Source organism: Scatophagus argus, chromosome 5 (genome assembly GCF_020382885.2).
Source record: "Scatophagus argus isolate fScaArg1 chromosome 5, fScaArg1.pri, whole genome shotgun sequence".
Lineage (NCBI taxonomy): Eukaryota > Metazoa > Chordata > Actinopteri > Scatophagidae > Scatophagus > Scatophagus argus.
This window is the reverse complement of record NC_058497.1, coordinates 8,620,004-8,636,606: the sequence shown is the minus strand read 5'-3', so window position 1 is coordinate 8,636,606 and position 16,603 is coordinate 8,620,004. Positions and strand designations below refer to the sequence as shown.

The following is a 16,603-nucleotide window of genomic DNA, read 5'->3' as shown; positions in this document are numbered from 1 at the left end:
AGAAAACATGGAACCTGAAAAAAAGGGCCAGACACACCAACATGAAAAATAAATTCTCAGTTTTACTCAAGGGACCTACATTTTCCAAATGTTTTTTTTTTCTTGTGACCCAGAACTGAATTGGCAGTCCTTTTATGCAGCCGCACATACAGTGCTGCAGGTAAATACGCCCCACCTAAACTCACTAGGTAAAAGTCTTTATATTCTGATTATAATACACTGTGGAAGAACAGTTGTGACATCTCATCACAGTTTGTAGCAGCATTTTCTTCCCAATAACAAGCAATTACTCCTGAGCAATTTGATGCCCTATTTGTTATCTTCCTACCACCCACCTGGGGTCTAAGCCCAGTTGGGTGAATGAACAAGACTGTAGTGTATTTCACAGGTGTGAGAGAGAACATATTATTTTTACTCTAATATATTCATTAGCAACATAGTAGTATATATTAACAAATCAAAGGGAAACTTGACTTGATAATGAGTTTCAGTAAATAGCAATTTGAAAACAGTGAATAGTCCAATAGTGCAATCCACTGCAATTAAAACAATGAACAACCTCAGTGATACAGTACAATTAAAACAGTTCTTAGAATAACAAGCATACAGATTATGCAAATTTAATAAACAACTTAATTTATCCTAATTGACAAAGGTAGTATTCTTTTTGAAGATACGTGTTCATTTCCATATCAGTCCTGTCCCATGTGAAACAAACAGCTATTTACCACACAGGCTCAGAGAACGAATTTCAAGTAGGTGAAGCTGTTTGTCAGGGTTTCTCAAAAGAGGCTGGGTATATGTTATTCAAATGCAGCAAGTGAAAACTGATCAAACTGACTTAGAGCTGACCATTAAGTGTTTCAATCAGGTGGATGAAGATTTCTCTATTTGTATGATTTAGGTGCTTTCATTATGAGTTGACTCTCCACAAAAAAGCAAATCCCATCAAATACTGTATTTGTTTACATACTTTGATGTAAACAATTACATCAAATACTAATATACACATTTTTATTTTCTCATTTTCGCTTCCCAGATTTTTGCAAGGAATTGTCTGAGTGTAATATGTCTAATGTCATATTTAATGCATACTTGGAGAATAGTTTCTATCATCCAATCTTTGCGAGTTAGGCGGTGTGTTAATAGCATGAAATAATACTGGGAAAAAAAAAAAAACACGTTACATCACACCTGTCCTGCTAACTCAGCTGTGTGGCATAAGCATGGCAGGTTAACTGTTTTCCACAGACTCAACTGCCAAAGCCCCGTAATCGAGTACCATTTGTGGTACCAGTGCGATACTGGTAAGGCATTAATGGATTAGTCACAGGGTGAAAAAGCTGGTTCTGGGTTTAATGCTGGTGCAGCCATCTGTTTCAAAGGTGTAGTAATGCTATCTGCTCTGTATTCCATAATACTACTGTACTAACTAGGGACTGTGTTTGGATGTGGAAGAAAAACAGTGATGGCCATAGAGATCCACACAGAATTAAAGAAGCACACAAACACTGCTGTAATGAAGCCACACAACACTGTGTATCGCTATGTGATTCTGTGTGTGTGTGTGTGCGTATGTGTGTGGGCACGCAGTGTAGGAACACTGCTTTTTACCCTGTGGCTGTGCAGATGCTCTGGGCTGGCTCAGCTGCCACAAAGCCCCAGAGAGGGGGGTGGTCCAGGTGTCATTTTCCTCCCTACTCACACACACACCACATTCCCCATCAGCAGACTTAGCTCTCTCCTAGGTAGTCGCCCCCCCCCTCCACTCCCCCACTCCCTACCAACCACACTACCACTCTGCCACCTTCAAATCCGCAAGCTCCACTGATGCCAGTTCTCTCTAGGCCAGTAAAGAAAACAACAACATTGTGGAACCTGGAAGACTGAAAGTCCCAGTGAGCCAGCTAATGTCCTCAGGTACAGAGACAACTGTGTGTGTTTCTGTGCATGTATTAGCATCTACTACGTAGATATGAAAGGGAATGTGTGTGTGTGTCATAGTAAAGGCGAAAACCTATCCATGCCTTGAGCAGCAGTGTTAACTGCCCAGTAGGTGTTTTTAGCAACGCGAGCGGTTAATTGTGTGGACAAAATTGTGGGAAGATGGAACCTCAGGGGCAAAATGACAAATGTGGCAATAGTGGAGGTGGTGATAAAATCTAGTAAGACATTGCAGAGAGAGAGACATAAGAGGAGAGCTGGGCAGATTGGGAGGTCTTTGTCTGTGTTAATACACCCAGTGTATGCTGAGAAGCTAATTGTAGAAGCTGATTCACAGGCATTTTCACTAAAAGTGTTCCTATAATGTACTTTTCAATCATGCCAACCTTGTTCTCTGGTATTGCAGCCAAGAGACTTCTAAGGACACAAATGCTCATTACTGTCAATCTGGCTATTAATTAATGTGTTTTTTTCTACATGATTGAGGCCTAAAAACAGACCCTTCTTGATAAAAGACCTCAGTCCCTCACAGCAAGAAGTAATGTCACAATGACTTATCATCTATTTCTAAGTCAGATGAGCGGTTCTGTTCCATAGTTCCAAACAGTTTTCAAACATCTTCCAGTAAAGGCCCAGGGTGTGAAACAAGGACTACCATATCTTTAACATTTGACCCTTCAGATATGACAACCACTTAATAACATCCAAAAAAAAGTCCATTTGTCACTTTGATTTATAAATGTATGAACGGCTGAGCGAATGCTTTTGAGGCATCATGCGACGACACATCAATATGCAAGACAGATAATTCCTCAGATTTGTTAAGAAAGTACGAGCAAGGAGTAGAGAGGAGGAGGGATGGATGGATAGAGGGGGGCAGTAAGACTGATCAGAGCTCCACTGAAAACAACAGGATGAATGGGGAGGTAGTGTTATAGTTGGATGACAGCTTTTGATCGGTTAGTTCAAAGTGGAGACCAGATGGTGTTTTTGGAACAATCTTCCAACTTCCCTCTGTTTCCTGGAGACAGTGCCAACATAAATTGTTTTTCCCTTTTCTTAAAGCTCAATTTCCAATCTCTCCGGGTCACTGTAGACAGCTGTTCTCCAGTAGGACCAGCCTCCAACTCCAGGAGTGTCGGCTGTCTCTGAAGGATTAAAAGATGTTTGTGGGCCCTCCACATGTGGCTTATAGCCTTAGCAATATGGTCACACTGTCGTATGGCTGGCTGAGTGAAATACTTGAGGGGAGAACAGACTGACTGAGAAACTGAGGTCCAGCATGTTGATTATGAGAAATTCAACCACTGGATAGCGATTTTTAATGAAGGCAGATCTTCTCCTATTCGTAGAACTGCTTAAATAAAGAGGACTGCACTTCTTGTGCATGTCTAAATATGTGCATGATCACCAAAGTTTTGCTATTGATCTAAAAGATAATAATCAGTTTAATGTACTAGATCTTCAGGGCACTGGAAGCATGATATTTAGAAATTATGTCTCAACACAGCCAAACATACAAACATAAGACTGCATGAGATAATTTTGTGTTGCAGGATCATTAGAGCTTAATCTAAAGTACAATAAACTTATGAGTGCTTTATTGTCCATGCTCTTTCTCACTTTCAAATTCTGTCCTCTGTCATCTGCTTTCGGATGAATTCGCCATTATCTGCTTGATTAAGCACGGAGAGCATGTAGCTGCTACCAAAAACAAATCCTTCCCAACTGCACATCTGCATGTTCTTTATTAATTAGTCTCAACAAATGGCATTCATTTTCCTCCCACATGGCTCAGCTTGTTTGCAATGCAAACACACGGAGAACCTTGGCTTTGCTCATCCCTAGCGCATTCATTTCCAACTATGTGTTTGAAAGTGTGTTTATATGTGGGGCAATACTCTGCAGATATCCAGCTGGGCTAGAAAATATTTGAGGAATATTTTAAGTTGTGTGATGAGTGGGATTCAGCGGGACATGAAACTGCGGCATCAGAAACATATTCCACCGCAGTGGTTTTATGCCAGGGGGGTAGAGGGAGTTTACTGATTAAAGTCCAAAGGGCATAATGCAAGTTAAGTCATGCTGCTGGAGAAAACAGCATCAGGGGGTAGCCACCCTTCTGCTATCAAATAATTACAGTTTGCTAATGGACTGGTATGGACAACTGAAGTCAGCAGTCTATCCAGGGTTCTGAATCACCTCTGTTGGCTCTAAATCCCTCTCATTTTGGCAACATCCCTGGTACATACTGTATTTAGATGCTAATTTGTCTAACCCTAGGTCAGATAATGTATGAACTTCTGTGGGAATGAAAATGCTGAGGTGGATGTAAATCATGAGCATTAAAGTGATTATAAATGAAAATACCATTGTGAAATGCATTGGATTTTAGGCTGGTTTAAGCTGTAGAGCAATGTGCTGGGTTGTGTTTAGATTACTCTCATTTGGATTGCATTCACAACAAAGCAGAGGTGAGTGGAATGTGAAATGTTGAGAAGGGCAGACAGACTGAGAAGATTTTAATTACTTTTGTTGCCGTTAATATTATCTAATATGGTCAATTAGATAACTCTGGGTAGAAAAATAAATGAGATTCTTAATATTGAGTCTTACATACAAAGAGATACGAAAGACCCGCATTTATTCTGAGAGTGTGAATGCTCATTGGACATTTTCCACAGTTTCAGGGAATACACAACCATTTGAAGAATTCTGCTTAATTTGCTGTCGTACTGAGAGTTAGGTGAGTGCATCAATATCAATTTAATCTCTGTGCGTTCAATACAGAGCTGGCACACAGTGTGTCAGAGAAATATTTGAAAGATATTAACCCTGAATTCAATAGCTGCCAACTCATAATTTCCAACTTCTAGTTAGGAAAGGGAAACAAAATGGTGCTTGAAGTTGAAGCTGTCCATGCAGTAAATACAAACATTAATTTCACAAACTGTATGTTGTGAAATCACTTCTAGATGTGATTTTTAGCTAGGCAAATTGAGTATAGCTGGGTCGCACTTTTCACTGCTGAATTCATACCTCTGGCCACAAATGGGATAAAGGCACTACATAAAAAGGGACTTTAGGGTTAGCAAATTATAATGTAACTCAGTCAGAAGGACAGAAATCCTTGTAGTTTGCAGTCTAGCCTTTGTGACACTGCATTCAGTCCTCACCAGTGTCCCACTTAGACTAATAGCAACCATTCACCAGACTCTGCCATTAATCCCTCCATCTTTATGGAATTGTAAGGCAGTACAGCGTCATGTGTAAAACACACCAGTGCATGATGAAATTTATTATTTGCACAAAGACAGACAACCAATTCTGATTATTTTGTGTTTGGAAAACTAAATTAGAGTGCTGGCAAATGTATTTTAACTAATAATAATCACGATTCATGAATGATGATTTTATCAATATTTTTTAAGCATAAACTGAAACTGCCCTTTCCACCAAAACAAAAATAATCATAATGATAATTGTTATTACTATTAAATTAAATAAAAATAGTCGTGGTGTATGTAGATCTGTAACTGACAGAAATAAGAAATTCTTCAGGGTATGGACTTTTATCAGTTTTGCACCTGCATTACCAATGATGAAATCACATTTCACTGCCATGCTTATCCTGACCAAGGAACATAGATAGCACAGAGAGTTTTGTTGTGCACAAACTTTGGAAATCATAGAACATACGATATGTGCATAGTAGTGTTAATTGCTGGAATTGTGATGGCACTACATTATCATTCCCATTTGAAAGCTGGAAATGTTGCCAGATATGATAGGTGACAAAACATCTACATTTATCCAAGCTTACCAAAACACATAAAAATTAAAAATGAGTTCTATCAGGTTGATAGACACCAGTGGAAGATTTTGGCAGTGTTTGATGATATTCATCTTTAAAAGAACTGAACATACTGAACATAACTGAGCATATCAGTGCAGCCCTGGCTATACTGGCTACATATTTCTTATAAAGGCATTTAATACTGCCAACTAGTATGAGCCAGCAACATTAAATGCTAAAATATGACTGGTTGATGTAGAATGGAAGGCAAGCACAAATGTATAGGGGAGATGGTCAAGTGTTACATTTATTTCGCAAGCTTACCTAGAGGGCCTGAAGGAACCATTGCTTTGATAAGTAGGGTGGTGGCTTTCATCTTCTCTGAGAAGGACTCAATAGGAGAGTACTATGGTGGGCAGAGGAAATAGAGGTACACCTGCTCCATAGAGGTAATACATGTTTTCCTGTCTGGCCTTGTCCCATTGCATGACTGTGGTTTTTGACTCTGACTGAATGATAGGATGCATCTCTGTTTATCATTGCATTATTGTCCTGAATGAATGCGTAACAAATGAATGAACAGAAGTGTTTTCGAACAGTGAGCACTAGTAGTGTTACCAGTTATTTTGACAGTTAGTTTGTAGTGAAATATATTTTGTGAGAAAACAGTGACAATTTAGCCTTATCTAAATTTGATTAGTAAATGGAATAACGCAATGAAATGGATGAATATCGAGCCATGAAAATTGACTACTACAAAAGGATTGTATTAGGAGGATTATATTAGCTTTTTTAGTATTGACATCTTAATGTGTGTTTAATTTGTTCATGTGCCCAGTATTTTGCTCGTAAGTCTCCCCTGTGTTGGGTTTTGTCCCGTGCAGGTGTCACATTTTTTTAAACTTTGTTAGTCATTTGAGGACAATTTCCCAGTGATGCACTTAAAAATTGCTGAAGTATGTAGACAGTCTTATTCTGTGCAGTCTGGCCTTCAGATCCTTAAACGACCCACCTTTGTTGGCTGCATTCATTGGAGGATCCAGCCCCTGAATTAGGACACAGCTTTGTGTGCTGCCTCCTTTGTATGACAACAGCAGCTTCCCATCAATATTTACCTGGCTGTCCTAACTCACAGCCCTCTGTGGAGGAACAAACACATACGCCAGACCTATTTGGTGTCCATAGAGATATGGAGGTCAAGTTTCATTTGCCACTATTCCCCTTGCCACTGTCTCATCATTTATTCATCCATGTTTTTATTGTTCCAGAAAGACTGGGTGCTACTTTATAGTCACCTCCTTTACAACATGTGGTGCATTCATATTTAAGTGGTTCTCAGCTCGCCAACCTCACAATACTCCATTCTCACACTATTATTTTAGTAAAAGGAAATGTCCACTTTATCCAAATAGCAAAGCAACCACAGGAAACTCAGAATATTACAAAATACAATTCATAAAAGCCCTGTGACTGACTGGTGACCAGTCCAGGGTGTACCCCGCCTCTCACCCACTGTCAGCTGGGATAGACTGCAGCCCTACCACAACCTTGACAGATAAAGCAGTATATAAAATGGATGGATGGATGGATACAATTTATCAAAAGCAACTGAATTCTGACTGAATTCTCTCTACAGTATCCATGTGTTTACTGCATGTGTGTGCAGAACGCCGTACAGTTCAGTACGGTGCTTTTGAGTGCTTTGAGCTATATCTGCACCAAAGCTTATATTGTTGTTTCAAAAACATGCAGTATTTCAGATGCTGTTGTTGAGCCAAGAACCTTGTAATCGAATTAGGCAGCACTGAAATTAAGCAAATTGATACCCAACACGAATGAATCAAAGTTCAATTACAGCATGCTTCATTGCAGGAGCAGCTTAATTTGGAAGAGGATCTTAGCACAAACTCCGGAGGCTCTGCTGAACGATACTGAGCACTCTACCTGTCAAGGGGAGTAAAAGGGAGGGAGGGAAAGGAGAGACTAAACCTTGTGGGAGACAATCTGAATCTCGACAATTAGTCTCTGCTGTCGCTCAGTTTGATCTCACACTGTGAAAAATGTTGTCAGGAGCTTTAATTGTGTAAAGAGCACATTTTGGAATGCTAATTAGAAATCTGCTGCACTCATTTTTCAGGGTTAAATCATACATTCAGCAGCGAGGATGATGCTAAGATGGTGAGCATTTATCACAGACGCATCATTATACATGGTGACAAATCAGTTTACATGTGGGCAGACTTCCCTTTCTGACTGCACGGCGGAAAAAAGACGAGGACAAACTGCAAGGGCTGCAAACACTAACAAGTGTTAATCATCCTCACTCCTGCGCCTGTGCCGTGCCCGCTCTTGCCATGTTTGCCTCTTGTGGTGTACATAATGAAAAGAATGAAGCCGTCAGTCATATTGGCTCTCTAAATAGCATTTTCTGCTTTATTAGTCATACTTAATGGCGTTGAAGGGGCTATGAGTGATGCAAAATCCCTTTGTTCAAAGCCCTTCTCTTACTGTGAATGGTTCTTGATCGAAAAAAGATTCCCTGACAATTGAGGCTGAATATGTTTTACACGCTGGGCTTACTTTGCCTATTTTAGAGGGGAATTGTGCATGCTCTCATCAAAAAGATTGATGACATGAGCACTGAAATAAAAGCTCTGGAGACAGTGTGCACAGTGCCACAGCAGGCAGGTATTTGGACTATAACAGACAATCCAATTCATTTTAGATGGACAGATCCTCTGATATTTCACCACGTCAAAGAAAAAAAATTATCAGTGTATCATAAATCTATCCACCCACCAGTTTTGTATGAAAGCAAACTGGAAACCCATTATAAATATCCATCAGGGCCTGAAATGAATGCTAGATGTTTCCAGAGTGTTAGTCACATTTGCCTGTCTGACAGTTTCACGCCTGTACATGTGAGAAATACCTCATATACTGAGTAATGCATGTCATATGACTTTTCCCCCAATCTGTACTGATTACTAAAAGGAAAGAGAGAGAGAGAGATAGGCTGAAATGTAATACAGAGAGAGGAAGAGAGGAAGAAGTGGTTGTGCTTACGCTGGATGTCAATTGTGACACTGGTCTCCTTGCCATTGGGGATGGCCTTGTTGGAGGCCTTACAGATGATCTGCTGACCTGTCTCAATGTTGGAAGGTGATAGGTAGAGGGTGCTCACAGTGCTTTCTCTCCTGCCATCCCGGAGCAAGGTCTGCAAAGAGTGAAGTTGAATAAAGTTGAAGGTATCAGTGCAGGCAGGTATCAGTGCAGGCAGTGCAGTCATCGTGTGGATGAAATGTTTCAGAGACCTAAAACATTTCATCGTGTGGATGAAATGTTTTAGGTCTCCGAATCTATCCAAGTATCGTTGATTTGTCTGATGGATCGCCGTGGCGGGGCCTTGGATTTTGCGTTTTACAATCAATATACAGAATCCCCAAATATTTTGATTTTGGGAGGTAAACTTTACTCAAATACTTCACCCAAGTTTTACAAGTTTGATGTCAAACACATATTGGATTCTATCTTCAATCACTGAAATTCAAGGACTCTAAACTGCTTAAATGAAAAACAAAGAACAGAGTTGGAACATACAGTTTGCCAGACACACTTTGATGGAGAAGGTTTAACATTGTAAAGAGAATTCAAGAACACACACAACTTGTCCCTTGGGAGACCAGAGGCAAACCATCAGAACACCATACCCTGTAGTTTTACAGCAAGGCTGATTGATATGAAAAAGTACAAAAAATAGAAATATGTTTTTTGAGCCTCTTTTGTGTGTCTGGAGAGCTGCGCTCCAGTGCATGGCTTGTCATACTCCACAAAGAAAATCAATCTTCTTTTCAGCGCTCATCCTCTGAGCCCTACATTGTGGAAGCCATCTGGAATCGGTTGGTAGCGCTCAGTAGCTCACACTCTCCCTAAAACGCTCAGGGGAGGGCTCTGGGAGTCTATGTTAACCAACGCGAGGCAGAACAAAGTCACTGACTAGAACAAATTGCGTGGGCAACAGGGCACAGTGTGGTCAACCACAAAGTCAAGATGCATTTCCCTGCCATCTCTCTAAAGGAGGCTCACTGATGCTTTGTGTTTTTGAAGAAAATAAGACCCTGCTATAGAGAACTACATACAAACATTTCTCTAATATAGAAACAGAACTACTATGTTGACCAGAGGGAGCTCACAGTGGACTTGCTTTGCTGAACTGCTACTTTTGGATTAGTCTAACAAATGTATGGATTGCTTCAATATTCCCTTTCTTTGGAGCACACCATACAGCAAGAACAATGTCACATCCCAGCATCTATATGGTATTTTAGCTTGCAAACCAACACATCTCCAGATGGAATCCTTTACTTATGTGTAATATGTCGTGACTGAAACTTAGCTGAGTACTTAACTGTATTTAAATGCTTCTATATATTTAAACCACCGTAATTACTACCCATTAATCAGTAGGTGAGTCAAACCGTTGCTCATTGTCAGTGTACAAACCAGTAGCAATTATCTTCTCATTTCTTTACTTCATTGCAAGGACTTCTTTTTATTCAAACTGTAAGTACGTGCTCTCCTTCACGCTTAAGCATGTCATAGTCTGAATAATACAATTAGGGTGTCATTGAAACCACAACAATCATACATTTAAATAGAAACCTTTTTATGTCACCGCTTTATATTTGAAATACCTCAAGGTACCTCTAAAGTCACATTAGAACATCTGTAGTGTTGGACTGAAGATAAACTATTTTTGTGTGTATTTTATAAGTGCAAGGATATTATATGCCCTACATGTTTCTGTGAAGTCCATTTGAACGTGAAGAACGTGAAATTCATAGCTGTGCATGAGCCACTTCTAAAGCAGAACACATTAGCTGTCAAAAGCGGGATATGTCAATGTAATATCCTTTCTGACACAATCAGGATTGTTTCCCTCGTCGCTCTAGACCTGTCTTAAGTCATTAATCTTAGGATGGGGGTTAGCTGGCTGCTGCACTGAATTCAACACCATGCCACATTACAAACTGATAAATCTTCATATCACTGCCCAGAGCTATATGTGAAGAATACTTTTGACCATGCTTGGAAAGGAAAGTAACAAGATTGAGACAGAAAGGTTGCTTTTTTCATGTATATTCAAAGATCCATCAGTTGATTTCTGACCACTAGCAGGTAAAGGAGACAAAGAAACACATGGCAATAAGCCAGTGTATTGCTCATTCAGTTGATTAATGTGTTAACAAAAAGTAGCAGAATCCATGTATCAGGGTCAGTCATATATTGGTAACCCATATTTTGGATTATTTTTTGGAAGTATTGTTATTGTTAGCGTGGCTTACATTCTGAAATGCACTGTTTACTTTCTCACAAAAACAGCACCATTGTCACCCAAGCCCTCAGCCGGTAAACGCACAGTAACAATAGCTAACCAGGATTAACTTTAAGCTGCCAAGCCAACCCTTAAGTTAACAAGAAGGTGCCCTGTCAGTAAGATCAGCCAGCAGCTTCAAAAACCCTACTCACCTGCATTAAAAAAAACCAAACAACAACAACAAAAAAAAAACGCCTGAGCCAAATGGATTATCTCCTAAATAAAACTAGATGTGCTGCCAGGTGAGCTAATTCACTTAGAGCCCTGTGTTTACCTTCACGGTGTTTACTCTGTACCTGTATTTTGCCTTATGGTGCGATTAATTCATGTCTGAAAGTTTAAAATGTACTGTATTTGATTCTTAACATGCATCCCAAATGTACCGATTCCACGTTTGTATTCTCTGATGACTCTCTGTATAATTTTTAAAGGATATTTAGTGATCATGAATATCAGTAGATTTATAAATAAAGTTTACATTAAATAATTTCTATTTTTAAGTGAGTGTTGTGGGCGTAGCTGAAAAGTCAATATATGACCGACCACACTAAAGTAGTCTGATGGTTTAGTGTGAAGAGAAAATATTTATTTTCAAGCTACTACACAAAAACCATATAGCCTAATTACAATACAATGTTGCATATGGAAAAAAAAAAATCAATTAACAGGTTTGCAAACTCTCACCATATTTGTGCTCTGTGCTCTTGTGAATCTTACTAGTATATAGACAGTACACATGTTTACATATAGATAGTAAGTAAACTATACATTATATACTATCAGAAAAGCTTTTTTTTTAAGAAAATACATTAATTTTTTTACAGGTATTTTTTTATATATATTGAAAAATCTTCGTGATTCGCTTGCAGACACCTCTCTACTATACTTTATTCTGCTACTTTACATTGAACTACATGTGTGCAGGATGTGACTGAAATGTCTTCATTAAAATGTGTCCAATAAATCCCTGTATAGAAGGTAATTATTTTTCTAGACATATAATTTGTGCGCAACTTTATAAATACAAAAACATATATATAGTCTAAGATTTATGCTTAATTCTCTAATTTGACATGGTTATTACTCATCTTTTTAGGAGTATTTTGTTCAAACCCTCAAATCATCTAAAACATAAACCTAAAACATTAAGTCAGAAATGAAAATGACCCACTGAGACCTGGCAGGCATGCCAGGGAAAGCCTTGATTGGGTCAGTAATGGACGAGGCAGAGAAAAAAAGCCCCCCAGGAATGGTGCTGAATTTATCACGTAAGCAAATGCTAATCATTTATACATCATTAACATCCTGCAAACCCATCCAGCACATTTGATTTGAATGTACCTCTGGGTTATATTCAGCCAGTCATTTAATAATTTGTGGACCACTCAAAACAGTTGATTGTTTTAACACTGTAATATATATTTATGCAGAAGTGAAAATATACCATTTTCCCATAGTCACAGAGTAGAAATAGATTTCTTTTGTTTAACTTAACTCCCTACTCACCCCAAAAAAAGATCATTTCAAAAGTTGTCAAAATCAATCAGTAGAAGTAATCTACATTGCAGATTGAATTTTAACATTAAAAAAATGAGGTTAATTGGGTTTCCAAAATCTTTAATTTATATTAATGTGAGAAGTAAAGAGCCTGTTGACTGAAGTGCTGGGGGAACTACACCTGTCTCGTGATGAAAAAAAGCAGACAAGTTTAATGTCCACTCAGATCTTAATTGGCTACTTTGTTTGTACAGATTTTCCTGATCAATTGCACCAATTGCGTGTTAATTAAAATGTAATATGTCTAATTATGCAATAACCAAAATAATGATAATATTAAAAACTGAGAGGCAAAAAAGTCAGCTGCTTCAAACACTTGTAGAAAAAGATGAAAAATGGAGAAAAACTAGGCCTGGAAAATTGATACTCATTTGGTCTTCTGAAAATGATATTCATCAACAGCAGCTTCATGGAAACATCAGGAATTTTACCTGATAATTAACACCAAGACAATTTTACTACAAAACTGAGACGAGATACAGTTAAAAAGGACTGTTCTGCTCCTCTGGCCAGGAAGAACGTCATCAATATTTTTTAAAGTTTGTTAAATTTACTAAAATCTCCTAACACTGAGATAAGTCGGTGCTCTTGCTTACCTCTTGCCACGAGAGCATTCAGAAAATGTGCAGTGTATCAGGGAGGGGAATGCATCATGTTTTTCCAAATGATTTGTTGTACCATTCCAATGCAAACGTATCACAGAGCAAGTGTGCACACCTCCTAACCACAACTCAGACCTGGAGGCTGCACATTACAAACAGCCTTGCTTCTGAGCAGCTCCACTGAAGCAGATGGGGGATGAGTGTTTGAAGGAAGAGAGAACATTATTCATTAATTCCCTCTGCCCACATTTTCACAGATTAGTCTTGATATTTGAACCATTCACCTTACTGTGACAAACTTCTGCCACGTAATGACTGTAGCTGCCACTTTCATTATATACTCCTCTGTCTTTTCCGAGCCACCCTCACAAATGATTCCCCTCACCAATTCAGTGGCTCTCTTATATGGTAAAACCAACACACATTTTTGCTAAGTGATAGCTTTAATCATACACTTTCTCTTTAATTACTGAACCAGTAAATAGTTTTCTAAGAGGTCATAGAAATGTGGGTTCGGAGGCCTTAGTGGGAAATTATCTTTGGGTCAGAACTATCATTAGATATGACACCATCAGGAAAGCCATTTCTGTGAATCCTCCGCCACATCTGCTCACATTAGTCCTCTTCATCTGGAGAATATGAGAAGACCATCAGAGCATATGATTATGCTTACAAAATGTCCCCCTACTGCTCTTCGGACCCAAAAAAATAGTCATCTTCCTTTAATCAAACCCATTGCTTTTTAATGGTAGGCAATAGAGATAAGAGGGAAGAGGGACATGCTAGAGCTCAGTGCAGGCATGTGAGCATCCATCAGCTACCAGCACAGAATGTCCTCATATCTGCCTTCACTCTGCAAGGAAGTGAAGGCAGGAAGTGCACCCCCCCCCCCCACCCATTAGCGAGCAGCACCTCCAGCAATCACTTCATTCAAATCGGCCTGGTGCCGTACCCCAGTCCAATCAATGGCATTTATCTGCTCATTGAAAAAAGCCGATAATGGGATGAGGCAGAGCAGGGAGAGAAAGGAGGTGGGGGAGGTGTCAGTGCTCTAAAATGCCTGGTATCTTTTTGTCCTTTGTTTAAATGGAAATAGAACATGACAGTGTTGACTGCATGATTAGCCTTAAGGGTGAATGTCAGTCAAGAGTCTATGGGGGTCAGGTGATCACCCCACCAGACTGGTGTGAAAAGTGGCTATTGCGTACAATGGCATCTAAAGATCTGTCAGTGAGAAAAGGTTCAGGCAGATTTCAGCACAGAATGTTGCATAGCAGATATCATAACAGGTTGGAAATATGAAGAAAGGCAAATACTAGTGAAACAGAAGATCAAAACACCTGAGAGGAACATTAAGTCACAGACAGTTCCACGATCTTGCCATTTGCTTGTCTGAGTTGATTTGTATACTGGGGAAAAAAGAGGCCAGCCATATTTTTGTAATCAAAACACAACCTACATTTTCAAGGGATTTCATTTCAAAAAGCAGTCTGGATGCTGAAGCAAACGCCCACCAATGACTCAGGAGGTCACCCTGAAATGTCTCATGGATGTGTAGCACTCCTGCAGTAGTTATGCACAAATGGAAAGTAACAGGTGTTTTCATTCTGCATCTGTGACTACTTTCATTAAAAAAAGAAAAAAACTGGTCTTGAGAATGAAAGCATAGCCTCCATTTAACCCTCTCCCATTGTTCCACCCCCACCCTGTGCCCAACTGGTCTCTAAACCCGGCATGGCACACACCTCAATGCTTACCTTGGAGTACATGGCCCCATTAAGGACTTCTCCATTGCGGATCCAGATGATTGAGGCTGCTGGCTTGGCATTGTCAGCATGACAGGTCAGATTGAGTGGGTCACCAGCCCTAAGACTCACTACTGGCCCTCCACTGATGACTGGGTCCTCTGGGGGAACTATTAACACAAAAGAGAGGATATTAGTCATATAATAACCATATAATTATGAATTGCTTGCAAGTTATTAGAAAACCAATATTTACAGTGAAATTCACTATGTTATATTGTTCCTTTGGAATTAAGGCATAATGGCATGTAATAACTTCACTTTTTTTTCTACATTAAGTTATTGCTCTGATATATTGTCTTGCAACAACACTAAAAACACGCCGTACTTCAACAAAAACTAGCAATAGAAGGTTTGAGGCAATGCTAGCTTTACACAAATCAAAGCATGACTCTCTAAATAACAATTAACTAACAATTAATTAACCATCAGTCAATGAAAATCTTATCCATTATACATAGAATTCAAATATAAATGTTGGCATTGATGTCATTAATTGTAGCACAGTAAATATACAATCTCCCTGAGACACATAGCTGTATACTTGTTCACCCCATTTTCCATCTCTCAGCTTTGATAAATACAACAGAGAGAAGATAGCATCACAACAATGCTATATGTGCCTGTAGATGGCAGTGATCAAAGTCCTTTTCCTGTTTTACGCATGAGCTGATTTGTTTGTTTTTCTCTTTTTTTTTTAATAACTGAAACTGCAGTGAATTATTGATCGACCTGAGTGCTCATTACAATGCAGATCTGGGGCAAGATGAAATCAAAGGCTGCAGGCAGCTGCCATATTCCCCTGCAAAAGCATCATGATTGGAGAGAAGGTTGTTATGGGCTAGATTTATGCTGTCACACAGCAGTGAGATGAAAAGAGAGGAAATGTAATTTGGAATACTGTTTTGTGCATTTAATGACAATAAGTATAAAAGGTCTCTTTTAGGACAGACATAAATTAAAACATAATGCCAGAGGAGACTGCATACAGTATTTCATGTTGCTCACTCTTTTTTTAAAATTACTAGTTTAGCTATCACTTTATATAACTCAATTTTAGCTTTCTGTAAATGTGTTTTTAAAATGATCAAACAAAATCTCATTTCAAACCTAGTTTGATCTCAGATCCAGTTAGAGGTTAGCCATCACCATATCCTTCATCAAAAGTTTATCTATTAAACAAGACATGGACATTTGCCATGAGGAAAACTATGTGTTTGTGCACCCTGACATCAGATCATTAAAACAATAATTTATTGTTCTGTAAACATATGCACCAGTTGCTCTTAGTTGTTCAGTTGTATTTCTGATAGGGTAGCTGTTTAAAAGAGTGTGTTCTATAATAACAAAACACAACTGTTGTTACCATGGGTATGTTACGGAGTCTATTGCACAAATGTCACGTATCATTTATAGCATCACAGAGAGCAAAAGCAGCAACATAGTGACACTGGTCATCCACAGCAACTTCACACTCCACTTCTCCACTTCCACTTCTTTTCACAAATAAGCTCATCTAGTC

At 39.0% G+C, this 16,603-nt stretch overlaps 1 protein-coding gene across 8 annotated transcripts in view; it reads right to left on the bottom strand.

Moving 5' to 3' along the window:
* kirrel3b (kirre like nephrin family adhesion molecule 3b) overlaps positions 1-16,603 on the bottom strand; it is a 151,649-nt gene that overhangs the window by 27,860 nt on the left and 107,186 nt on the right. For all 8 annotated transcript variants that reach the window (XM_046390315.1, XM_046390316.1, XM_046390320.1 and 5 more), the window contains 2 exons: positions 15,034-15,191; positions 8,807-8,957 (listed from right to left, as the gene is read on the bottom strand). In XM_046390315.1, the coding sequence (XP_046246271.1) occupies positions 8,807-8,957; positions 15,034-15,191 (309 nt within the window). The remainder of the gene's footprint in view (positions 1-8,806; positions 8,958-15,033; positions 15,192-16,603) is intronic.